This window comes from Oryzias latipes, chromosome 4 (genome assembly GCF_053564925.1).
Source record: "Oryzias latipes strain Hd-rR chromosome 4, Olatipes_Hd-rR_3.1".
NCBI classification, from domain to species: Eukaryota; Metazoa; Chordata; class Actinopteri; order Beloniformes; family Adrianichthyidae; genus Oryzias; species Oryzias latipes.
The window spans coordinates 36,648,215-36,674,246 of record NC_136240.1 but is presented as its reverse complement, the minus strand read 5'-3'; the positions used below and the strand labels follow the sequence as shown (position 1 = coordinate 36,674,246).

General features: G+C 43.4%; 2 protein-coding genes across 3 annotated transcripts in view; one reads left to right on the top strand and one right to left on the bottom strand.

Moving 5' to 3' along the window:
- Window positions 1-2,171: 2,171 nt before the first annotated feature.
- LOC144991983 (uncharacterized) overlaps window positions 2,172-26,032 on the top strand; it is a 123,794-nt gene continuing 99,933 nt past the window's right edge. Inside the window, exon 1 of the mRNA XM_078946453.1 lies at window positions 2,172-5,084. Coding sequence (XP_078802579.1) covers window positions 2,277-5,084 — 2,808 coding nt within the window. The 5' untranslated portion in view covers window positions 2,172-2,276. The remainder of the gene's footprint in view (window positions 5,085-26,032) is intronic.
- Window positions 6,023-26,032, bottom strand: part of LOC101168764 (insulin receptor) — a 90,108-nt gene continuing 70,098 nt past the window's right edge. The window contains exons 10-23 of one of the 2 annotated variants that reach the window (XM_023954641.2): window positions 25,239-25,406; window positions 24,955-25,150; window positions 24,397-24,523; window positions 23,797-23,950; window positions 20,818-20,966; window positions 19,305-19,461; window positions 19,101-19,197; window positions 18,951-19,018; window positions 18,398-18,627; window positions 15,943-16,053; window positions 15,649-15,811; window positions 15,438-15,567; window positions 12,360-12,494; window positions 6,023-11,389 (exon numbers count right to left, since the gene is read on the bottom strand). In XM_023954641.2, coding sequence (XP_023810409.1) covers window positions 11,035-11,389; window positions 12,360-12,494; window positions 15,438-15,567; window positions 15,649-15,811; window positions 15,943-16,053; window positions 18,398-18,627; window positions 18,951-19,018; window positions 19,101-19,197; window positions 19,305-19,461; window positions 20,818-20,966; window positions 23,797-23,950; window positions 24,397-24,523; window positions 24,955-25,150; window positions 25,239-25,406 — 2,240 coding nt within the window. In that variant the 3' untranslated portion in view covers window positions 6,023-11,034. Of the gene's footprint in view, window positions 11,390-12,359; window positions 12,495-15,437; window positions 15,568-15,648; window positions 15,812-15,942; window positions 16,054-18,397; window positions 18,628-18,950; window positions 19,019-19,100; window positions 19,198-19,304; window positions 19,462-20,817; window positions 20,967-23,796; window positions 23,951-24,396; window positions 24,524-24,954; window positions 25,154-25,238; window positions 25,407-26,032 lie in introns of both variants that reach the window. The other variant, XM_023954639.2, reaches the window with a different exon arrangement.

The following is a 26,032-nucleotide window of genomic DNA, read 5'->3' as shown; positions in this document are numbered from 1 at the left end:
TGACGCGCTCCTTTCATTTGTCTTTCAGCACATAAGCTAAAGCTCGGACCTGCTTGACTTTCCCTGCATGGGTTTTGCACCGGCACTAACCCTGAGGGAGGCTCAGAGGAGCGTTTTACACTGCTGCTCTGCGCCCGGGTCTTGTCTCTGGATTGTCAGGTTGACAGACTAAGGCTAGCAGAAATGTTTCTAGAAAGAAGAGCGGCACCGTCCCGGGTGGGATGGACGCCGTCTCTCCGCATGAGACCGGGCTTCCCCCAAAACGCGCTCCAGTTATCCACAAAACCAACGCCGTTTTCTGGGCACCATCTAGAAAGCCAGCGGTTAAATGATGAAAAGCGGCTGTACATTTCATCACTGACTAAGTTCGGCAGGGGACCAGAGAAAATGACAGTGTCGGATAGGGCTGCACGATATGAGGAAAACTCGCGATATGCGATATTGGTAATTAATATTGTGATAACGATATAAATTGCGTTATATAAACAAATAGCAAAAAAAACAAAAACATCATTTCCATTTCACTGCAACAGTTTAAAAATTATACTCCAAATGACCCTCGTCGACATAGGAGGCAAACATCAAACATAAAAGGGCTCATCTGATTGATCAAAAACGTAAACGGGTCCTTCTGATTGGTTAAATGCATAAAGGGATTTATTTCATTTGTTCAATATTTCAAGCTGCCATGAGTTTGTTTTAGCACATTTAATTTAATCATTTATTGTGATTTTTGCCGTCTTTTGCGATATGCATATTGCACAGCTTGATTTCGCGATAACGATAAATTTGCGGTATATTGTGCAGGCCTAGTGTCGGACATCGTCTTAGCCAGTTTACACACCGAAGCTACGTTTAAGTTAACCACCTCTGATTGTCTCCATCGGGCATCATTACCGCCTGCGTGAATCACATTCATACAAAAAACAATTGGGTATTAGATCCATCCAGCAATATAAAAGTGTAAGCCACAATAGTACTAAGAGTTTAAAAATCAATTTGGGGGGGGGGTTTAAACAATCTATTGGCCCGTCACCGGGTAGGTTTCAATTATTGGGCAGGGGTAGGAGTGGAGAAAAAAAATTATAGATAAGTAAATAAGTAAGTAATAATCATAAGAATAATTAGAAGAATACTTTAAAAAATATTTAAAAAATAATAAAATTGTACTCATAAATGAATAGGGGGGAAAAAAGTTTGTTGAAATGGATGCAAAGACGAGGAACGGAAATATTGGAGCGCCTGTCAGAGAGGTCAATCCTCATTTAGGCCGCCTGGTGCCATCATCCCAAGTCTCTGGATCCAGACTCTCTCTGCTCTCTTTCTCTGCCCACACGTTCATCGGTCATTGTGTTCCAGTCCATATATTATCAGATGAGTAATGGGGTGGAGTGTGAAGTGTAAAACCAGGTGGATGGTAAGTCGTCCTACCCTAATATTGTAAAGATGTTGATTTAGACGGGTTTGAATTGAATTTTGAGTGTCTCCGATATAATGCTTATTGCAAAGGGTGCAAGTGATAATGTAAACTATGTTTGTTGTTGCTATGGATAGTGAACAACACTAGGGTAGAGGGTTTCAAGCGCTTTGTGTTTTTAACCAAAATGAAAGGCGCTATATAAATAAATAAAGTTTGAGTTTGAGTTTGAAGTTGAAATTGGATATGATGAGCTAGTTTTGGTATTGTGGATGATTTTCCTGGATTTGAAATGATGGTTCAATAGGGGTTGAGGTGTGGTTTTATTTTCGCTGTAAAGGGATGTGACCAGGAGAGACTTGAGGCTTTTATGTTTTCGATATGCTGATATGATTTGAAGATTGTCAAAGGCTGGCAGGTGAGCTTTTGAGCTGGTGAAATTCTGCTTGATTATGCGAGGAAGTCCTTGTGTAAAAACGTAGATACGAATAGTACCAATTGTGGAGAATGAGAAGGGGGATGCGATGAAGGGGAGGGATCTTGAGGGTCGGGCTCCGGGACCTGGGCAGGGAAAGGCGTAGACTGAGAGTGAGTGGGAGTGAGGGAAGCCAAGGTGAAGGATTTTATGGATCTCAGGAAGCGTTTTGAGTAGCCCCTGGTCTGCAGACTTTTAAAAAGGATACTGGTTGCAGAGAACAGATTGGATAAAAACGGATGATTTGTGATTTTATAAGACCTTTAAATGTATGCCTAGCCACAGGGGTTGCAAGCCAGTAACTTCTGTGCCGGTCCCAAGCCCGGATAAATAGAGAGGGTTGCGTCAGGAAGGGCATCCGGCGTAAAAATTGCCAAAATAACCATGCGAATCATCCACGAGAAAGATTTAGACATACCGGATCGGTCGAGGCCCGGGTTAACAACGACCGCCACCGATGCTGTTAACCTACAGGGTGTCGGTGGAAATTTGACTACTGTTGGTGGAAGAAAGAGGGGAGGCAGAAGGGTCCGTGGCCAGAGAGAGAAGGGAAAAGGCAGGAACATAGGTTTGAGAATAGGGACTCTTAACGTTGGCACAATGACAGGGAAAGGCAGAGAGCTGGCAGACATGATGGAGAGAAGGAAGGTAGATGTACTGTGTGTGCAGGAGACAAGATGGAAGGGCAGCAAGGCACGTAGTATTGGAGGAGGATACAAACTGTTCTATCATGGTGTTGATAGGAAGAGAAACGGGGTAGGAGTGATTCTGAAGGGGGAGTTTGTAAACAGTGTTCTAGAGGTGAAAAGAGTCTCAGACAGGATGATGAGCCTAAAGTTAGAAATTGAAGGGGTGATGGTGAATGTAGTCAGTGGGTATGCGCCACAGGTTGGCTGTGAATTAGAAGTGAAGGAGAGATTCTGGAGTGAGTTGGATGAGGTCATAGAGAGTTTTCCCAGAGGAGAGAGAGTTGTTATTGGAGCAGACTTCAATGGGCATGTTGGTGAGGGCAATAGAGGTGATGAGGAGGTGATGGGCAGGTTTGGTGTGAAGGAAAGGAATCTGGAGGGACAGATGGTGGTGGACTTTGCGAAGAGGATGGAAATGGCTGTAGTCAACACTTACTTCCAGAAGAGAGAGGAACATAGAGTGACATACAGAAGTGGAGGTAGGAGTACTCAGGTGGACTACATCCTATGTAGACGAGGTCATTTGAGAGAGGTTAATGACTGCAAAGTGGTGGTAGGAGAGAGTGTAGCCAGACAGCACCGCATGGTGGTGTGTAAGATGACTCTGGAGGTCAGGAAGAAGAAGAGAGGGAAAACAGAAAAGAAGACCAAGTGGTGGAAGCTACAGAATGAAGAAACTTGTGAGGAATTTAGGCAGAAGTTGAGACAGGTTCTGGGTGGTCAGGATGAGCTTCCAGATGACTGGGAAACTACAGCAGAGATTATCAGGGAAACAGGTAGGAAGGTGCTAGGTGTGTCATCTGGAAAGAGGAAAGACGGTAAAGACACTTGGTGGTGGAATGAGGAAGTACAGGAATGCGTCCAGAGGAAGAGGCTGGCTAAAAGGAAGTGGGATGTAGAAAGGACTGAGGAAGGTAGACAGGAGTACAAGGAAGCGCAGCGTAGAGTGAAGAGAGAGGTGGCAAAGGCCAAACAGAAAGCTTACGATGAGCTATATGACAGGCTAGACACAAAGGAAGGAGAGAAGGACTTGTACAGGCTAGCCAGACAGAGAGACAGAGATGGGAAGGACGTGCAACAGATAAGGGTGATTAAGGACAGAGATGGAAAGGTGCTAACAACCCAAGAGAGTGTACAGAAAAGATGGAAGGAGTATTTTGAGGAGCTGATGAACGAGGAAAATGACAGGGAAAGAAGGGAGGAAGATGTGGTTGTTGTGGAGCAGGAAGTAGCAGAGATTGGAAAGGATGAGGTTAGGAAGGCTCTGAAAAGGATGAAGAGCGGAAAGGCCATTGGTCCTGATGACGTACCTGTGGAGGTATGGAAGTGCCTAGGAGAGACAGCAGTGGAATTTCTAACAAGGTTGTTCAATAGGATTTTAGAGAGTGAGAAGATGCCTGAGGAATGGAGGAGAAGCGTTCTGGTCCCGATCTTTAAGAACAAGGGTGACACGCAGAACTGCAGCAACTATAGAGGAATAAAGTTGATGAGCCACACAATGAAGCTGTGGGAAAGAGTAGTGGAAGCCAGGCTTAGGAAGAAGGTGGAGATCTGTGAGCAGCAGTATGGTTTCATGCCCCGTAAGAGCACCACTGATGCCATTTTTGCTTTGAGAATGTTGATGGAAAAGTACAGAGAAGGTCAGAAGGAGCTGCATTGTGTGTTCGTAGATTTAGAGAAGGCGTATGACAGGGTGCCGAGGGAGGAGCTGTGGTACTGTATGAGGTCGTCTGGAGTGGCAGAGAAGTATGTCAGAGTAGTTCAGGACATGTATGAGAGAAGTATGACGGTGGTGAGATGTGCTGTAGGTCAGACAGAGGAGTTCAAGGTGGAGGTGGGACTACACCAAGGATCAGCTTTGAGTCCTTTTTTGTTTGCTATGCTGATGGACAGGCTGACAGACGAGGTAAGACAGGAATCTCCCTGGACAATGATGTTTGCGGATGACATTGTAATTTGCAGTGAGAGTAGAGAGCAGGTGGAGGAACAGCTAGAGAGGTGGAGGTTTGCTCTGGAAAGAAGAGGCATGAAGGTCAGTCGTAGTAAGACAGAATACATGTGTCTGAACGAGAGGGATCAAGGTAGAAGCGTTAGGTTACAGGGGGCTGAGGTGAAGAAGGTGCAGGAGTTTAAGTACTTGGGGTCAACAGTTCAGTGTGATGGGGATTGTGGAAAAGAGGTGAAGAGGCGAGTGCAGGCAGGTTGGAGCGGGTGGAGGAAAGTGTCAGGAGTGTTGTGTGACAGAAGAGTGCCAGCAAGACTCAAAGGAAAGGTGTACAAGACAGTGGTGAGACCAGCTCTGCTCTATGGGTTAGAGACGGTAGCAGTGAGACAGAGACAAGAGGCTGAGATGGAGGTAGCGGAGATGAAGATGTTGAGGTTCTCCTTAGGAGTGACCAGGTTAGACAGGATAAGGAACGAGTACATCAGAGGGACGGCTCATGTTGCCTGTGTTAGCGACAAAGTCAGAGAAGCCAGACTGAGATGGTTTGGACATGTTCAGAGGAGGGATAGTGAATATATTGGTAGAAGGATGTTGGAGATGGAGCTGCCTGGCAGGAGGGCAAGAGGACGGCCAAAGAGGAGATACATGGATGTCTTAACAGAGGACATGAAGTTGGCTAACGTTAGGGTAGAAGATGTTCATGATAGGGTGAGGTGGAAAAGGATGATTCGCTGTGGCGACCCCTGATGGGAAAAGCCGAAAGAGAAAGAAGAGAAATGTATGCCTAGGATGATAACTGGTTTTATGAAGTAGTGAATGCGTGTCTGTGGGCTTAAAATAAACTTAGGTCTGTAGGGTATATTGCGTGCTGTTGGTGACTTGAAAAAAGACGGTGGTGTCCAAGAAGTTTATTTGATGGGCATCAATGGTGTGTTTAAGATTAATGCATGGGTGATGGTTATTTGAGTTCGGATAATTGAGTGAGGGAATGGGACCAAATACCAAATATATCGTCTAGATATCGGAGGTAGAGGGTTGGTTTGATTGGGCATTTGGTTAAGGCTTCCTGCTCCCACTCGCTCATGTAAAGATTAGCGTAGCAGGGGGCAAACCTCTGGCCCATGGCCGTCCCGGTAATCTGGAGATAGTATTGATTATTGAATAAGAAATCATTGTTATTTAAGCAAAGTTCAATAAGTTGTAATAATTCTTTGTCTGGCCGTTTGGGATCTGGGTATTTAATAAAAGTGTTTTTGAGTGAACCGTTGGCTCGTGTGACTCCGACTGAACGTAGGAACCTGCCTGCTCCTACACTTGGCTGTGGATCCTGTGAAAGCCCATTGAGATGACTATTGTTGCAATATTGGGCTATATAAATAAAATTGAATGGAATTGTACAGTATAACACATGGATCTTAAAATAAGTTTGTTTTTTCTCCAACTTCGGGAAAAAAATCCCTAAAGATAAAAAAAACACATAAGTGCAACGACAAACATATTCTCCAATAATTTTAATATAAACAGTTTATTTTTGAATAATTTACACACAGCAAGATTTTTTTATTTCCATTGCAACTTTTTTTCTTTAAATGTTACTACTTGGCTCTCCGTTAAAAACATAGAAAAAATAAATCATCAAGCGTTCTTTTAGTCATGGCACATTTTTGATCCTGTACAAAATGCATTTGGGTTTGTGTGTGAGCGTTAAGTTCAGTATCCGTGTTACACAGAGATAATGGCATAGTTGGATCCAGTGTGGGGGCTGGGGGGGGTCCGAGGGGATGTGAAGTGATCTTTGTGGGTTTGCAGATTTAGGGTGTGAACAGTACAAACACACAATCTCTTTGCAATGTATGCACGCGACACATCCCAAAAATGAACACAACAGCATATTCATTGGCAATAATAATAATAAAGAGGTATCCTGCAAGACTAGACACAGCACTCTGGGGACCATCTATGTGCACTGAGGAGACTTAAAGAGGAAGAGGATGGACGAAGAAAGACTGTACTCTGAATGGCAGAGGAAGCAAGAGGCAGGGAAAGAGACGGTAAAAAAACTGGAACAGACCACTGAGTTTACAGTTCATCATATTAATGACACCAGGCTCAAATTTAGGATTTGGAATGGTTTTGTCCAGAGTTGAGAAGCTAATTCAGGAGGAATCCCATTTCAAAAAGACCTTAAAGTGGACAGCTCGGAGGCTCTGACTAATTTCAAGTCTGCAGCCAGTTGGTGTAGCTACATCCCAACCTGATGCAGGTCATAGTAGAGATGAAGAGAGGGTTTCAAGTTTGCATCATGAGAAAAGGCGTCTGGTTGGTGGTAATCTCCAACTTCAACACTAGGTGTCAGCATTGAGTATGGAGTAAAACACTGAAGAAGATAGTTTTGTGTAGACATTTTTCTTAACCCTATTTTTTTTCTAAATGAATGTTTTCATCTCTTTAGCCCTCATGTAAAAATAGAATTTTTCCAAATGTTGCACTATTCTGAGATATAGATTTAGTCAAAATTCTAAATGGATTTTAATACTTGTGTCTCCTAACAGAGATGTGCAGTGGTCTGTCCCAGTTTGAAGGAATCATTTCAGGAGATGGAAGGTGATTCATCTGACATGACAGGCTCTGCGGCGGGGCGGGGCGGGGCGGGGGGGCGCTCCCAACGCACGGCTGAAACATGCAGGGTTCACGCTACACTGAAGGTTTCCTATCGGCTCAGACAAAAGTTGTGCTGCTGAATCCACTGTGTGGTGGGCTGTCATGATGGAAGGAAAGAAAATATCCAATCTTATAGATTTAGAAAAAAAGTTATATACACATTGATATCAACATTAAATTCAAAATGTACAAGAGTACTAAAACTTTACAGTCAGAAAAAGTAATTGTATTTGTCTTCCCTATTAGGTTTTGGAAAAAAAAAATCAACATCTCTAAATGGTAATACTTTTTTCTTTAAAACACAATAATACATAAAATGCTTTGTTCTCAGCCTGCGCTGCGTTCTGAGCATGCTCTGTTCAACCAAAGAAACAAAAATTCCCTAAAATCAAGTACCATTACAATTTCAGGGCAGACTGGTATTTACAGTTATGAATCAGTTTATGACAGGAAATGAATGCATTCCAAACATTGAAATGCCACATTTATGCTTTTTTTCTTTATTGTTATTGTTCTTATTATTGTTAAGTGCTTTGGGGAGTCGCTGATGAGAGGCAAAGACAGAGAGCATCAAATGATCAAGCTTAGAGATATTTCATGTTCCATGCACAAAGCAAACTAGAGCTCAGCAGAGTACAGACACCAGTTTAACAGTTTTTTCTCATTTTTGGTTAAAGTCATCAGTCTTGTAATCCAGAATCATCTCCGCATTTAAATAAAAACTTCTCTTTTTTGGGGTGTGGAAAGTCCTCTTCTGTGATTGGTGGACACATGCCAGTCAGGAGGCAGTTCAGGACTGGGTGGGGTGGGGTGGGGGGGTCAGGCGGCCCTTGTAGTCTGAGCAAGGCACTGTGGGTCATGCTTTGCCACCCCTGACCTGCAATGGTCCCAATCCAGCCACTAGAGGGCAGTCAGAACCACAGCAGAGGAGCCCTGATTATCCAGAACAGGGAGAATTTGTTGGGCTTGGGTTTTGCAAAGGTGCTGAAAACTTGGGTTTCAGTCGGAGAAGGTAGCTTTTTCTTCCTCCTCATCCTCTTCATCCTCCGCCCACAAAACATCCGGCCGCCTCCCTGAGACGAAATTGTACAATCTTGATTCGATGTCAGTTGATAGTTTTTAATGGCACACAGGATTGTCCCAGTCCGGCTTTTCTCCATTACAGAGGGTGGGGGTGTTAGGCCCCCTCTAATATAAACATTTTTACAAGCGTGTGCCCCGGTAAGCCGCAAAATGCTTGATCCATGGCGTTGACAACAAAATTAAAAGTCATCTCTGGATATTCACAGTAGAAAAAAATATCTATACACACAGACAGTGTGGGATTTGAACCGACAAACTGAATGTAGGCCTTCTGTTCAGCCTGAACTCTGCTGCAGGCGTGATAAACCGCTGCACAGAGTTAGCTTTGGATGCATACAAACGCCTCAGAGACTGGAGGTACGCGGCGCCAAAATAACCAACATGTATGCGCACGCACACACACACACACACACGCGCACACACACTACAGAGAAAACAAAAAACAGCAGATTCAGTGCCTGATAGTTTGACTTTTAAAAAGGTGCTACAACTGAAATATAAGATAATAGACTTCAACACCTGTGTTTACAAACCAGCTACAAAATCTAGATGTGCAATACAAAAAATAAAAATGGCCAAAATCTAAGCTGTTGCAAAAACAAAAATATTCACATATGACAGATGCTTCCCCGAAACACAAAGACACACGGACTGTTCTGGTAAGTGAGTAGTGGATGAAGAGGCTCTTTGAACGGATTTTTCCCAAAGCACTGAGGTAGACTTCGGCCAAACACGAAGAGGAGAAGAATGATTAACCAACGACAAGGAAGCAAACCAAACAAATGACTAAAGCTGCTGCTTAACGCTTCCTCCACCAGGACAGGTCCGCCTCTCCGTCCCCGTCAACCCCGAAGTGACAACAGTAATCGGATTCAATAATAAATAGCGGGTGGTGCACAGAAATGGGCACCACCGGAATTGCATATGGATGTGAGCAGCAGAGCGGATGATGGCAGGAGATGTGTTCTCATGGCAGCAAGCAACATGGTTTTTGTTGTCCACAACTGAAGGACGACAGGTTTTTTTCTCTTTTTCATCTGTTTTCACAAGTATTTTACAAAATACAGAAGCCCTACATGTCAACTCCGCATTAAGGGGCTGAAACCTACAACTCCTGTTTCTGAGAGAAAAAGGCTGCAGCTCAGGAACAGAGATGAAGGCCGTCTGTGTGTGGGATCGCCACAAGAAGCAGCCTGGAAGAGGTTCTGGCTTTGGAAGGCACTGGTTCAATGCCACGACAGCTGCTCTGCCTCAACCTGTGCTAGCAGACGCCCAGGAAAACCGCCACGATGATGCAGTTGGGATGGCCTGAACACCCACACCTTCAGAAATCCCGCTCCTGCTGAAGTATGACCTTATGGCGGCCTCCGAGGGCCAAAAATATCAACCTTTTTAAACTGACGACTGGTTTTCTTCTGCAGGATTTTAGCTCAACCAACAAATAAATAATGACCAAACTGTGATAATAAAAAAAAAAAACACGACTGAAGGATTTGGGGATGACACAAACTCTGCAGGCGGGCGGGCTAAACTGAACCCTGGAATGTCACTGCTGAGTGAAATATCCACAGCCCAGCAGACCTTTACTGCTTAACTGAGAGGCTCAACAATCCAAATGTCTGCCGATGTCTCCCATTCACCGGCTGGAAGCCCCCCTCCAACTAAAATGGTGGAAATTTCCACCAGGGTTCATCCGGTCCGTTGAGTTCAGCCCCCGGTGGGGGAGCCGGCACGATTCAGAGCTATATGTGACGGTTTTTTAACTCCTTTTAATCTCTGCAGGAGTGGTGGATTTGTCCCTAAATATCGACAATATCTTCTAAAATGTGTTGTTTTTAACATTGGAGGTGTGATTGGAAAAGGACTGAAATCTGGAAAATCTAGGAATAAGAACCTTAACGGAGGATGGGTAGGATTTCTGGAACAAGAAATTAAAGAAAAACCACAGAAAACCTGAAAAAGTAGCAAAGCTTGTGAGGAAAAATATCAAATATTTACAAAAAACGAGAACATCCAGTATATTATATTTAGAATAATGGTTGAAAGAACATATATACACATATAAATGTATATATGATCAAAGCAGCAGCTATTGGTCAGTCTGAGGAACGCTTTTGTCCAACTCTTAACTCTTTAAATATCCTTCAGCCACAGTCATAGTGAGGACACAGACAAAAACAAATGAAAATATGTTTACAGCCAATAAATTAAAACTAGTCAAACAGCAAATGAATCTGCGAGTAGTTAGGAAAAACAAGAACACCTTCCTGTAGGAAGGCCTCTTTGTTCTGAGCCTTTGCAAATCACTGATTGAAGTAAGAATCCAAGAGGAAGGAGGTGCGAACAGAAACAGACACTTCTCTTTGTTTGGAGGCCACACAGAAAAAAGGCCACAATCTGAGTAAAAAGACCGTCCAGAGAAAAAGCCCCCAAATGTGGCAGGAAAGGAGGGTCCTGGAGTTTTTGAGCAGCCTTCTTGGTTTTTTAAGGTTTGTTGTGTTCACTGAGCCCCCCACCCCACAAACACACGAACAACCCCTCAGTGTTTCAGGAGTCATGGAAACATGACGATAGTGAAAGATCATAAGTCTGATGAGTCAGGGAGCAAGCTTATAGTAAAAAATATTTGCACCCCTTCCCGTCCATTCGGGACAGCCTCAAAAGAAAAAGAACGAGTAAGTCCTGAGATACGTTTCTTGTTTTTCTGAAGGGCTCCTCCACGAAAATCCTTCCAAACGACACAGGAAGAGAGGGGCAGCAAATGTTAGGAAGGGCTGGATCGGGGTAACAACAGTATTCTCCCGTTTTTCTTGCCCCCGTTCATGTGTGTGTAGGGAACGTGCTCCTCGTAGTTCCCCCTCAGAGCCACGGAGGGAACGCCGTCTCTGCTTAAGCTCTCCTCTCTCTGGGAGTAAGAGGATGGGTCCAGAGGGATGCTCTCCATGTTGTCCAGGTCCAGGTCGAACTCCTCCGTCTCTGGGACTTTGTTGTCCTCACTGTGGAAGAAGGACACCTCATGGAAAGTGGGGTGCAGGTCGTCCCGCAGCATGTCGATGATCTCCAGGAAGGTGGGCCGCATCTTGGGGTTATACTGCCAGCACATCTGCATGAGGCTGTGCCTACAAACGGAGAATGTCAAACAGAATCAATGACATCAACAAGTTTAAGAAGGAAAAAATGTAAAAGTTGGACTCAACTTCTACAAAGTAAATCAAATTAGACAGAGGCCGTCTTCTGTGCCATTAATGGACCCTATATTGTATTTCCTACTCGTCCTCATTGGCTGAGCGGCTGCTACCAGCCCCTCCCTCTCCGGTCAGAGCTGCGCGCGACATGAGAAAATTCAAGGCGGCGGCTTTTCTGTTGGTTTATCTCCATAGCAACCATTTTATGCTTTGGTCGCTGGTGAGTGACGAACAGGGCTAGATCATTTCAGGAAAATCGGCAAAAGTACATTTTTGGATTTCGTTTTTGTTAACCACGCCCACATTCCGTCTATGTTCCCATCACATGTTAATTTGTTTGATTCAGGCATCACGTTTTTTACAATGTTCTAGTAAAATATGTGATGTGGGAGCAAGTCTTTTCAAGCTCGGCATGTGAACGCGTACAGAATCTAGAACGGCTGTGGTGCAGTGGTAGTGCATTTGATCTCTGATCGGAATATCGGAGGTTTAACTCCCGCCATTGCCATGTTGGGCAAGACACTGAACCCCACCTTGCGTGGTCGAAGATTGGCGCCAGTGTTCGGCTGTGAAGCCGCCATCAGTGTGTGAATGGGTGAGCGGGACTGTGACTGTAAAGCGCTTTGGGCCTTGGAGGAAGGTAGAAAAGCGCTGTACAGGTATTTTACCAATCACAACTTCTGATTTTAACATTTTTTTCCCAAGTTAGCTTCCCAATGATGCTCGAGGACTTAGGAGGTGATAGATCGAAAGCCCTAGAAGAAGTTTAAATTAGTAGATGAGGTAAAGGCGTTTTTCTATGCAGCAAGGATTGAGTACAATAAGAAAGAAAAACTGAGAAAACAATCTGGTCTTTGCAGAAAGAGAAGTCGCTTCTTATGAAAAGAGAAAAGTAAATATTTACATCCTTTCTGGACAATTGTCCGGCCGGTCCAGGAATCCTCCGTCCATAACGAACTTCAGGACCTGCTCATTGGAAAGCCCCTGGTAAGGCTGCTCTGCAAGAGTACTGATCTCCCACAGCACAACCCCAAAGGACCTGCAGACAAACACAGACAGGCTTTGAACGAATCAAATAAATCCCTTTATGCATTTGACCAATCAGATGGATGCCTTCACATTATTGACCAATCAGATGGAGCCCTTTAACGTTAGATGTTTGTCTCCTAAGATATTCCAGGATTTTCCAGGATTTTTTGCTCCATTTAAATACATGGAGAATCCTTGAAACCTTTGTTTATTTCAACCATTGTAACTTCAACATGCCTTTAGCTAGAAATACCGTTCAAACATTAAACTGCTCATAAGACTTTGTATTTCAATATAAGTTTTGAAATTATTATGGGATGGCAACACCAACTACGGTTTTGCGGCCATTTTTTGCCTAAATGTGAGGCGATTTTAACTTCAGTTTTTACCTATTTTAACCATTTTACTGTTGCAATGTTAAGATTTTTCAGCTTTATCCTTTCAGCTATTACTTTTGGTCTTTCAAATCCTTGAACCTTTCAAGATATTCCATGCTTGTACAGGATTTTCCAAGATTTTTGCTCCATTTAAATACATTGAGAATCCTTTTTTACCACCACTTTTGGTCATTCAAATCCTTTGACTTTTCAAAAGTGAAAATTGTCGTTCGTTTTTTCCACGTAAATAACGAACTGTGGCTTGAAATCATTTCAACTCGGCTTTTCCCAATAAGATGATACACGACAAGCCTGATTAATATATACCGGCTGCATCTTATCATCACAGAAGTGTTGGCTCAATGGCTTAGAAAGCGGTCTTATAATACTGAGGTTCTGAGTTCAATTCCAGCATCTGACTTTTTCTGCATGTTTTTTTACCTTACCTTTCTTGATAAAATTCAGTTCCACTAACTCAATTATATTTCGTTACATGGAAACATTTTCTTTCAGGTGGGGTTACTTATAAGCTTTGACTTTTTATCCTTTTACTTTTAAAGATTTTTCAGGATTTTCCAGGATAGTGCAGCCATTTCATCAGCAAATTCAGCTTTCATTCATTGTTCCTTTATCTTTTCAAGAACCTTTGCTTCTTCCACACAATTTTAGCTAGAGACACCATTCAAACGTTAAAATGATCACAGCAGCTTAAAGCACACACACAAACACTCAATGTATGTTAGAAAAAACAGTGGGAGCAAATCTAAGTTAGTTTTGATGTATTTTTTATTTTCCTCCTCGTAGCTGGAAGCTGCAGTTCAAACATGTGCTCCGCAGCCATCTTGTGGACAAGCGTTGGGACCCGGGCCTTAGCCCCGCCCACGGCCGCTAAGGCTCATGGGAAAGTGTTGATTCCCAAACCATGAGTTAGGTGGCTGTTACGAGAAGTGACTATCATGTTTTCACACCACATGTGATATTGTTAAAATGAAAATATTTTGCTGTGTCATTCAGCTAGCAAGCGGATGATCAACGTAACTCACCATTACACATTGATGAGTGTGCTATGACTAATGGCACATACACAGTTGAGAGAATTGATCTTGAGGCTCAACATGTGACAGAATGTCACCTGTTGCAGCAGGTGACTCCACTTTTACTGTCAAATGTTAAGTAGTCATTATGGGATGGAGACTGTTTGGCAGCCATTTTTTGTTATTCAAATCTGAAGCCTTTGTTTCTTTAAACGAATATAACTTCAACATACTTGTCGCTAGAGACACCGTTCAAACATTAAAATGATCACAAGGCTTTGGACTATAAAATACGTTTAGAAATCATTATGGGATGTCGACACAACCTAATGTTGGTGGCCTTTTTATGACAAAATCTGAAGCAAATATTGCAATAAACTTAATCCATGGCTGGAACTGAACATATTGAAATTCACTGGATCTGGACATATAAGGAATGTGGGCGTGGTTAGCCAACAAACTTCGTTGCTAAGGACGTCCAAAGGTTTACTTTTACCGATTTGTCTGAAACTGACGTCGATTTGTTCGTCATCCCATGCCGACCCAAACATAAAATGGTTGCTATGGAGATAAAATCAATAGAAAAGCCGTCATTTTGAAAAAAGTGGATTTTTTTATCAACCAAGAACATGTAGCTTTTACCAATATGATACTCTCAAACAATGTGTTTTTTGAGTCAGTTGATGATGCTGATTCCAATGCTAGCACTTTTAGCCATTTTAGCAACATCTTTAAATTTTCAACAGTTCAGCCATTTTTTCATCAACTTAAGCTTTCATGCTCAACTCCGTCTACAAATTTTGACCTGTTTTGGTCATTCTACTTTTACAATGTTCACCTTTGACTTGTGGTCCTTTAACTTTTCAAAATATTTCAGGATTTTGCAGGACAGTTTAGCCATTTTTTTGAACAATTTCAGCTTTCATGCTTAACTCCTTCTACAATGTTTGACCTATTTTAGACATTCTACTTTTACAATGTTCAGCTTTTTCCTCATATTTCTGCTTTCATTCAGCAATACAGCATTCAACCCTGCATTTTCTTCTGGAAATGCAGCTCCTTCTAGTTTGGACTTTACTTTAAGTTATGTTGACTCTTATTTAAATTAAACTGTTGCCGTGGAATGGAAATGATGTTTTTGGTTGTTTAGCTATTTGTTCATGTATCACATCTTAAATCATCATTGCAATATTGATCACTAATATCGCACATCGGAATTTTCCTCATACCGTGCAGCCCTACAGGATTTGAAAGAATCAAATAATGACATCAAACTGATCTTCACTTGGAAAATCAAATCCATGAATCTATTTTAAAAAAACATCAAAGCTGCTTTTCTGTTGTGTATTATAACTTTTGATAACAGAAATAATAGCAATGGGTTAGGGTTGGATAGGACAGTTTTTCCTATCCAACTGGTCTCTGAGCGCCCAGCCCCTAAAAAACAAGTGTTCCCACTGTGTTGTACAGAATTGAATTTCTGTGCGTCTGAGGCGTCAGTGGGACACATTCGACAACCCCAGCTCAGTAGAAGCAACGCACCAGCAGTCTGAGTGAGCGGTGAAGACGCCGTCCTTCAGGGACTCCGGGGCCATCCACCTGACAGGAAGCAGACCTTTCCCTCCTTTGCGGTAGTAGTCCGTCTCGTAGATGTCTCGCGTCATGCCGAAGTCTGAAACAAAGAACAGATCCTTTAGCTGTTTGTGAACAACCTCCCCAAAGGTTAGAAAGACGGAATCAAAGATGGCCGTACCCCCAATCTTGACCGTGTAGTCCTCTCCCACCATGCAGTTCCTGGCTGCCAGGTCTCTGTGGACAAACTTCTTGGCGTTGAGGTAAGCCATGCCGTCTGCAATTTCTGCTGCCATCTGGAGCATGTCTTTCAGAGACGGTGGCGGTGCGCCCGATGGGTTGTTCTACAAATCACACAAAGGCGTCAAAGCTTCACCCAAGTTTCAGCTATTCCATCAGAGGAGGGCAGAAGCCACAATTGGGATTACAGATTAGAGAATCTGCTCTGACACATGGGCGGATTAAACAAACAGACCTCAGAGTCTGGCCTCAGACTCCTCAGATAGCTCTTCAAATCCCCATGAGTCATCAGTTCCATGACCACCAGGGTGGGCTGACCTTTAGACACGACACCGAGGAGTCGCACCTGCAGGAAAATGAAAAAACATTTTTGTTTACAGGCAAAATCTGCCAACGTGGCTTCCTACATTCACTAAAAACCTTCCAGACTGCGGCCGTTGAAGCACTATGAACCTAAAAGGCTTCTCCCTGTTTCCTAGTCTGACTTTACAGCAGTTCAACAAACAGGTTGCAGCTTCCATCACTAGCCACGTTTACATGCGCAAAAGTAATCGGAATGAACGCCTGATCGGAAAGAAAGTGCGTCATGTAAACGCGCCGTTCGGAATAGTCTGCCCCGATCGGACCCGTTCGGATCAGAATTTCTTTCCGATGGAGATGGGTGGGTTATACCGATCGTTTATCTGATCGTTGTTCATGTAAACGGTCATTCCGATCGTGTGTCACTACTGCTCTGGGTTACGTCACGCATAGACGGTGTTTCGCTGTGAGAAAGCTTTGGAGCGCATACGGGACCACCAGCTGCTCTGCGGACGCCCCGTGAAAAGCGCCGCTCCGCTCTCGCCCCGCTGGCTCTCCCCTCTCTTTCACCCCTCACGAGGGAGATGCGGGGCAGGAGCGCTTCGTGCCCCCCGACGCTCAATCGGTCCACTGGCACCCGAGTGAGCAGAACAGCTGGATTAATAATTGTGTGTCTGAGGGGGGGAGGAGGCTTTTTTACGTGTGTGTTTTGTTGTGTTGTTATGTGTGTGAGAATTCAGACTGCGAGCCGTCCCGCCGCTCTGGGTTAGCGGCAGCAGGACTCAGGAGGAGCCGTGTTGGAACAGAGCTCGGGCCGCTAGCTGACAGAGTGGCTTTGGGGCGGTCTGTGTGAACTTTTCAGAGCAGAAATAAATGTCGCGTGGTGTCACGTGGATTTGTGTTTCCAGTTGTGTCTCAACAAAATAAAGGCTGATGTTATTCCCACACATTTCCGTGCAGCCAAGATCAGATTGCTGTGTTTCTCGCATGGTCCTGGATTTTGTGTCAGGCTAATGATGTTAGCCCGTGTTAGCCTGCCCCAAGCCTTCTTCCAGCTTAATTCTTCCACAAAAAAGCACCGACCACACAGATTAAATATAACAATGAGCGAACAGGCACTTCATAATATTCATAACATTAATAAAATCACGTTTGGAAGATCGTCTCGTATTACGGAGCTGCTGCACATGCTGTCTGTCTGTGGCAGCGGTTTGTTTACAACGGGACCTAGTTCCTCATCCGGGTGATTTTACACGACTGCGCATGCCCAAATCATTCATTCCGACCGAAAGTGTGAGCCATGGGAACGTGTGTTCTAATCGGAAAAAGGTTTTCTGTGCCCATGTGCACGGGTGAATTTTAACCCGACCATTGATCCGATCAAGATATTCTGCCCATGTAACCGCGGCTAATGACTGCAAACATCTGAATGTCTTCTCATTTAGAGGCTGTGATGAACGATGTCAAACTGCTGAGTAAACATTGACCCGTGTGGTTTTTCAGGGCTGACACCAGTTATTAGTAGTCCAGAAGGCCGATAACCAATATTCAGAGATAATGTCCTTTGCGGGAAAAGTGAAAATATTGGCATAAAAATTTAGAATAATACAAAAACCAACATTTACTTTGTTTACTTTAAAAACGAGTAAATAAAAAAGAGGCAAACAAATGCTTGTCCTTGCGGTCAGAGTTGAATGTGACAAATTCATAAATAAACAATTCTTTCAAAATGGCAACTTCCCTTTGGTTTTGTTTGTCGGGGGGGCGACGGACAGGTCTAGATCGTTTTTAGAAGAATCTGCTAAAGTAAATGATCAGATTAGATATATGTTCATATTCTATGTCACATCGTTTTGTTCAGCTTGATCCAATGATTCATGCATTGCATTTTCACAATGTTCCAGAAAAAAGAAGTGCAAGGAAAGGCCAGCACGCCACATTAACGCCATTCAAAATCTAGAAACTCCCAAACTTTTTATGATGGTGACTGATGTCACCTAGCGAAGGGAAGAGCTAGAGTTGGAACCCGACAGAGCAGCTGAGGCGCTTGCCTTGGCTTTTTCTCAGTACAAGGACAACAACATTTTATTTAGAATCGCGGGAATATTGCCGTTCAAAGACATTTATCGCATTATTAACAGAGATGCTTATTACAATTTTGGGGGAGTTTTTTGTAGGCCATTCAGACCGATCAGAAGGGCGCCGTGGGCGGAACAATGCTGGAGGACAGAAGAACGACTGCATTTCAGGCAAAACAATCGATTTCAAATCAGACTTAAAAAAGGCAGACACATCCAAATAATTATTGGAACGATAATCGATCTGGTCGATAATCTGTAAAGGCCTACAGCTGAGTTGTGGTTTTTGGCTGTTTGTGAAGAGGAGCGTACCACGTGGTGACAGCTGAAGGCCTTCATGACCGAGGCCTCGTTGAGGAACTCGATCCGCTCTCGCAGGCTGGCCGACTCGTTGACCGTCTTGACAGCAACACGGGTCTCTGGATCTCCTTTGACGATGTCTTTGGCAATTCCCTGGTACACCATGCCGAAGGAACCCTGGCCCAGCTCTCTGAGCAGCGTGATCTTTTCCCGGGGAACTTCCCACTCGTCAGGAACGTACACTGCACACACAAACGGCCATTTCTCAGGGTGCATCAGCTTCTTTCTCAGCTCTTCCTCGCTCTGGGATATTTTAGATGTCTAAACTCTTACAAATGCCGATGAATTATTAAAAGATACAGGAAAAATAAAAAACGTCAAGCAAGAATAAAAAGGAATGTGCAGGTTGTGTGTACTTTAATACCTGGAAAGGTTGTAACTGTCATCGATTGGAAGCAAATTGTCTATTTATAAATCTATTTCTAAAGAAAAGAACATTTTCCTTTCCAAAGCATTTACCAGTAACAGATAAGTACTGTGTTGAATGTTCAGTTTTTCATCTTACTGTCATTTGCACTGAAGTACTCTGGGTTTGGTGAAGTGATGAGGTCCCCTAGAGGTCCTTCTATTTGCCTGGAAGAGAGAAAAAACAGCCTTAAGCTGTTGGGTTTTGCATTCATCCTTCCCCGTGGCTTTTCCATCAAAAACACCTCACCTCTTCTTGATGACCACAAAGACGCCGGCCCCCACAAACAACAGCAGAATGAAGCAGATGACCGGGCCACTCACTATCCAAACCAACCCTGGATTGGCTGCGTTGGACAAAAGTTTCCAAGTGAAAAAAAACAACACAGACTGTATCTTCTATATATCAAAATTACTATTCAGGAGAAATGAAAACATTTGGCTGCAGTCTTACAATGTGGCATGAAGAAGTAAATGGTTTCCGTAAAAGAGCCGTTTCCAGCCAGGGAAGTGGCGCGGACTCTCACGCTGTAGTTTCCGGGCTGCACGAGGGGGAGTTTGGTGCCGTTGGTTTTCAGGTAGGCGGGCCGAGACACACAGAGGGTTTGCTCCTGCATAGACACGCAAAAACAGAGCAAAAATAAAAACAGCTGAGGGGAAGTCCATGATAGGGTTGGGCGATGTCAGTTGACGATGTTTGCAGTCAACCATCGGGATGGACGGTGGTATCGTCGGGGGGGTAATTTTTCGTTATTATACAATCATTATTGGTTATTTTACTTTATTTTATTTCCCAACTAATGACTCATCCGTGATGATCCAGTCTAAACTGAGGGAAGTGACTTTAACAAAACAAAAACAAACTAAATAGAAAAGAAGTGGTCCGCTCCTGTACTTAAGTCAGTCAGGTGGACCGGTGGAGCGAGCGACCGCGTCTGAGCAGAGCAGACGGACTCAGAACTTTGAGTTTGAGGGGAAGATGCTTTGTTACGCGTGGGAGACTAAGGACTGTGATCCGTCCGGGAGCTCTACGTGAACGAGCTACCGAACTCAAACCGGGTGTCCCGGTAAAAGTGTGTGTCCCGGGCGGAGCTCGGGCGGACCGTCAGGTCATACAGCGGCTTTGGGGCGGTGTGTGGCAGAAATGTCGCTCAGTCCTTAGAAACCATTCAAACAATCACCTGGATTTTTGTGTTGTTTTGTCGTGTCCTGACAAAATAAAGGCTGATGTTATTCCCACATATTATAGATTTTATATAGATTTATGTTCACCCAAGCTAATGTTGTTAGCCCGTTTTTTATAAACTGAAAACGTTTTTCTGGGCCCATCTACACAGTTAGATTCAAATCCGACCATTGATCCGATCAAGTTATTTTGCACATGTAACCGCAGCTTATGGTGTCGACTCGCATGGTATCGTCCATCGGCACAACCCTCCTCCATGACTAGATTAAAAAAATGGAGTTTTTGAAGCATTTATGTTATCCTCTTGACTACCAGAGAAAAAAAGCTTTAAAATACACCAAAACTACAATTCCCAGAGCCCCACCCTTTCACATTGGGTATGAATTTAAAAACTAAAAAGGTTGCGTTCTAAGAAATGTCCGTGTGCTCTGACGCTTTGAAACGGCGTGGACGGCTATGGCCGCTGTGGGGGGCTGTGCAGCTGTGTTCCCCCTCCTGCCTTTGTCACTATGGTAACGGAGCTGCCACCAGCTCCTAGGGTCAGGCTGAGCAGTGATGAATAACAATGAGAACAGAATCTGCACATTTGCAGCAAGTAAGCAACAACAGTGAAGTACGCTGACACACCGTTCATGCTAGGAAAGTCCCTCAGAGGCCGACAGGAGCGTCACTTTTCTGTTTCGTTGGTTTCCTGACCTTTGTCCTCCCACAAAGCACGACAGGATTGGATTGTTTCTGAAACTTTCTCTACCTACTGTACTAACGTCGGTTTGAAACTGACCTCCTTCTCTTCCACCCTCCTGTAGAACACCTCGTACAAAATGATGAGTCCATTGGGCGCGGGAGGAGCGTTCCACTTAATTAACACATAGGGAGGCTCGGTCATCACGATCTCATGGGTCACTTGGCCCGGAATGTTATCCGCTTTTTCTGTTGGTACCAAGCAAAGAGAAGAAGAAAAAAGGCTTGCTGTGAAGTCTGTACATGGATAAAACATGAAAATAGAAGCTAACTTTCTATCAATCTCTGTCACTTCAACTGATGCTTGTTTTTATGTAAAATAATGACGTTAACTCACTTCTGTCAGTTCACACAAAACACATCCAATCATGTCTTTACAAGAAAAACATTCCATGCAATAAAAAACCAGGTTCATTAGATTGTTGTTAGTTTTACGGCCAAACAGTTGTCATAAGAAATCTAACAAGTCAGATTTCTAGCGGTCCAAAAGACCCGAAATGGCCGGTTTTTATGTTTGAAGCTGTTATGTTAAAGTCATTTTGTTTTTGGTGCATAAAACAAAAAAAAAGAAAAGGAGTTTTTCTGTTAAAAGGCATTTGTATTTATTGTTTTAAATGCCAACTTAAGGCCCGTACACACCAGGACGAATATTCGCCAGGCGGTTTTCGCCACGTTTTTTGTGTTCACACCCAGGCGATTTTCACTGACGATGAGCCGAGCGAACATGCAATTTCATTCCCTGACATTAGATGGCGCTTAATGTAAACAGAAATACTCCTGTACACAAGGTGGCGCTGCACAACTTTACGATTCTTAAACTCGCTTTTCCCTCAGAAGAAGAGAGCAAGTATTTACGCGCTTGTCAGAATCAAACAAAGAAAACATGAATATTTCAATCACCAGTAGCTCCAACTGGTGCTTGGTTCGGGGATATTTTAGAATGTCCGTCATTATTCCTTCGCTGCAATGTAGACGCTACTCGGCGTCTATCTTCTTCGCTGGTATGTGTGCTCAGCAAGGCAATTTTGTGTTTGAGCGCCCCCAAGTTGTGTTTTACTGTAACTTCAGAGGCTCCAGACACGTGTGCAAAAGCGCCATTCTCATTGGTCGAATAGATTTCGACGCGACGCGTCGGAAAAAAAACGAACCCGAGGCGTTTTTTTTTTTTTTTGACGCTTTGGCGCGTGGCGTTTTCCCGCGTCGGTGTGCACACTCACATTGGTGCCCTTTGTTTAGTCACGAGGCGTTAAACGTCGGCGAAAATCGCGGGGCGAAATTCGTCCCGGTGTGAACAGGCCTTAAGTCATAGATATCTAGATTGCATGCATTTAGGTAAAAGAATTATATCGAATGACCACAAAGTTAGTTGAGTCTAAAGACCCACTCCAATTATTTTTGACCTTTTTTAAAAGCGTTCCCAGTGGTCTTTTAATCATGATGATGCTGTGATGACATATTTTCTCCAGAGCGGCAGGAGTTCCTTAGAAATTCACTCCTGAGATGTAGGTGCAACCCCGCCCAACTTCCCATCACCCATGACTGAGTGCTCCGTTTGCACTCTCTCCTGCAAGCTTACAGCCCTTCAAAACCACAACCCAACATTAGCGGTGCAACCAATGAGTTCTATCGCTAGAGGAGACATCACGTGATTCCTCATGGGAGGAGAGCACCGCCATCTTGGTGAGGTCAAGTCACTGCTGCAGTGCAGCATGTGAACACATATTTTCAAAATGGCAGTTCAATGTTTGGGTTTGAACTGCCAAAATCAGAGAAATGAGTCCACAAAGGAGGAAGGCAGAACATTTCACAGGTAGGTACTATAATGTTTTTCTTTTAATGCTGCAGGGGCTTCATTAATAGAACACATGTTGACATGCATGATGCTGCAGGGCTGTTATCTACATGCTGCATGATGTACGGATAATTTGCTGTCGACATAAATGTACGGTACATTTTATTTTGCTAAACCTGTATACAGCATACTAGGACTAGGCTATTATAGTAATATAGATTTATACATTTCTGACTCAGACTCAACTTTTCTTGCAATGGATTCAGATTTAAGGAAAAAGTGGGCCTTAGAAATAATCTGGAGCTAACCCAGATGGATCACTGTGGTTACCAACTAGTGATACAGTCTGGATATGTTCAAAACCTTTTGGGGAAACACATTTTGATAAGAGACCAGAATGTTAGCTTGAAACCGGCACCATAACATCTGTGTTGCACCAACTGATCACTCACATGAATTGGTGGAGTAGATCTATGGTTTTTTTTCTATTGTTAACTTTTGTTGACTTTTTATTTATTTATTAATATTATTATTATTATTGACTTATTGTTGGGTTTTTCTAAATAATTTAAATTACATGTCAAAGAGGTCTAGAACTTCTAAATGTTTAGAAATTATTTTTAAAAATTCTTCGTAATAATTTTTTTATTTGTAAGAAGTCCTGCAACTATGCATTTTTCATTAAAGTTTGAGCTTTTAAGGCTGACTGTTTCTCTTATTTAACAACAACAAATGATAAATCTATATATATATATATATATATATTTTATAAAAGCTACTTAGATGCCACTAAAGGTAATAGAAAGCATTGTCATGTAGGCGCCGACGACATCACCAAGATGGCGTGGCGCTCTGCCACCGGTGGCCAGGCTTCTCAAGTGGGCGTGTCTCCTCTAGTGATATAACTCATTGGGTGCTACATTGGAGCTATCCAGCCGACTGCTACAAGCTTTTTCAAACAGCATTTTTCATCTGCTTCTCATTAACGCTTGGAACAAACAAACACTCAGAAATGCAATTTTGAGCTTAATTTTCTCCATATATGTCCTTCATTTCTAGAAAAATGCCACAAGATTGAAACATTGAAAACACCAAAATCCCTATTTTCATCAGAGTGGGTCTTGAACTATGAATGGAGACGTGTATGGAATCACGTGAGGGGAAACATACATACCCCTAATAAATGCCTGTGTTTGTGTAAATGAGCAGACAGTAGTTAGTTCTCACCCTCCGGCATGGTTCTTTCACTGCGAAAATTGGCCAGACTGCAGCCTTCAGGGTCTGTAGGATGATTGCACGCTATGATCTCTATTTTGTAGCTTGTGAAGTAGTGCAGGTTACCAATGACAATCGATTCCTTTGAGACGACCTTTAGCTCCACCTGGGCAACAAAAACAGCCACAATGACTCCACTGATGCATGTCATATAAGGATTTTTATCATCTTAAGGTTTTAATAAAGCATTTTTTTTATTATTCTGTTTTCTTGAAACAAATTTGGGACAAAAAACACAAATAACTTTAATAAATACAAATAGGAGAATTTTAAAACATATTAAGACAGTTATAGAATGTGAATTTTATTTTTTTTGGAAGAACAAAAGGGGTCAGAAACTAATATCTGACCCCCCTCTGACCTGAAGCCTGAGCTTAACCCTCATCAGAAGCTGGAGAACATATGCTGCACTGAGGTTCTGTCCTCTACTCTCATCCACTCTACTCTTCATAATTTATCCTCTACTCTTAAGACTATTGTTGTAAATATTGGGCTGTATAAATAAAATTGAATTGAATATCACATGACATGTTTGTTGTGAAATGGTGGAACCTTAGAGCTGTCTTCATCGTCAGGGAGCACAGTGGTGGCATTGGCCTCAATGCTGGACATGGTGGACATCAACAGAGGAGGATCGGTGGCATTCGCAACCCCCACCGAGCGGCGGCGGCGAGACGGTCTGCAGGTCAACGGAAAAAGCAGCGTAAACGCTTGTGCAGAAAAAAAAGAATGAAAACAGGTTTGGATTCGTTGGTGTTAGTCATTTGAGGAAACTCTCAGCTTCCCTCCCCACTAGAGGGAACCATGGCCCAATTTTGACTTCAAATGTCACCTGTCCGTCCCAACTAGAAGCTGGTCCCCCTCCTTTGTTGCTCCACCTGCCTCCAAACGGCAATTCAGTGGAGCAAAAAGGACAAGGGTCTGGAAAAACACATCGACTTAAGGTCCACTGATGAGACTCACACTAATTGAATGAACAGAAATAGAACCCTTGATCCAGAATAGTTCTCTGGGATCTAAAATGTTGTGAGTCAAAAGACAGAAGAAGAGCTGCTACATTACCGTCCCCCTGACACAAAACCAGCTGTTCTCCACCTGCTAAGCGCTCACCTGCTCTCAAAGACTTCGTTATGGAGGTAGTTCTCAAAGGTCTTGCGAAACTCAATCTCTTCCTGCTCCTTCTTCAGCTGGCTGTCCGTCTTGGGGCAGGCGCAGCACTTGTCCCCTGAGGTGGGCTCATCTGTGTGGTTCCACTTCTGCTCATCCTTAATGTCTTTGTTTGTTGGAATTCTAGACGGCAGCTTTGCTGCTTTGAGGGACAGAGAGGACATTGTAAACGGCGGGAACGGCTGCTCTGCAGGTGCGTCTCCAGAAGGCGCGCGGCAGATGCTCACCTTGGAGGCAGTAGTCAAACTTGAAGAGGTCGCTGTCCTCCAGCTGCCTTCGATAGATGACCTTGTAGTGTGTGATGTTGCCGTTTGGACTGGTGGGAGGTTTCCATTTCAGACTGATCTCAGAGGACGACTTTGACGAGGACACGGGGTCCAGGGGGGCAGAAGGTTCTGACAGGGACGGATAGACAAAAATACTGCTATGAGGAGAAAAACACAACAACTCCTTTGCGTGTACGAGAGCAGCTCAAACCCATGAAAGAAAAAGTCAACGTTGCCCAGATTTGACCGAACTGCACATTGATGTACAACGAAACCTCATGATTTGGACCTTCTGGAATGAAACCCTGCATTGTCTCTCTTTTCCTTTTTAACACCTTTGATCTGTTCTCTTCAGTAGCCTTTAGTCGCTCACTCTGGTTTTTAACCGTTTACACTTAATTATGAAATATGTCTATCAATTCAACCAGTGAACCAACTTTACTGGAGAACCAAAATTTCTCTTTAATTTCTTTGAGCCAACTGACAAGTTTTCCTCATAAAAAGTCCTCATCACCAGCATAAACAAAAATTTCCACCTCCTAGTTTTTTCTCTCTCTCTTTCAACCATTTAAAAAGAACGTATCAAAGAGGCCAATTTAAATGTAGAATTCTTCCACACAAAAAAAAAAAACCCTTCAGAACAGCAATGCTCATCTGTGGAGGCCAGCAAAACAATGCTGGAAATGATTCATGACGGAGGAGCATGCGGCACAGCGGTTATGCCTGACAACAAACACCGGCTGTTTCAACAGGAA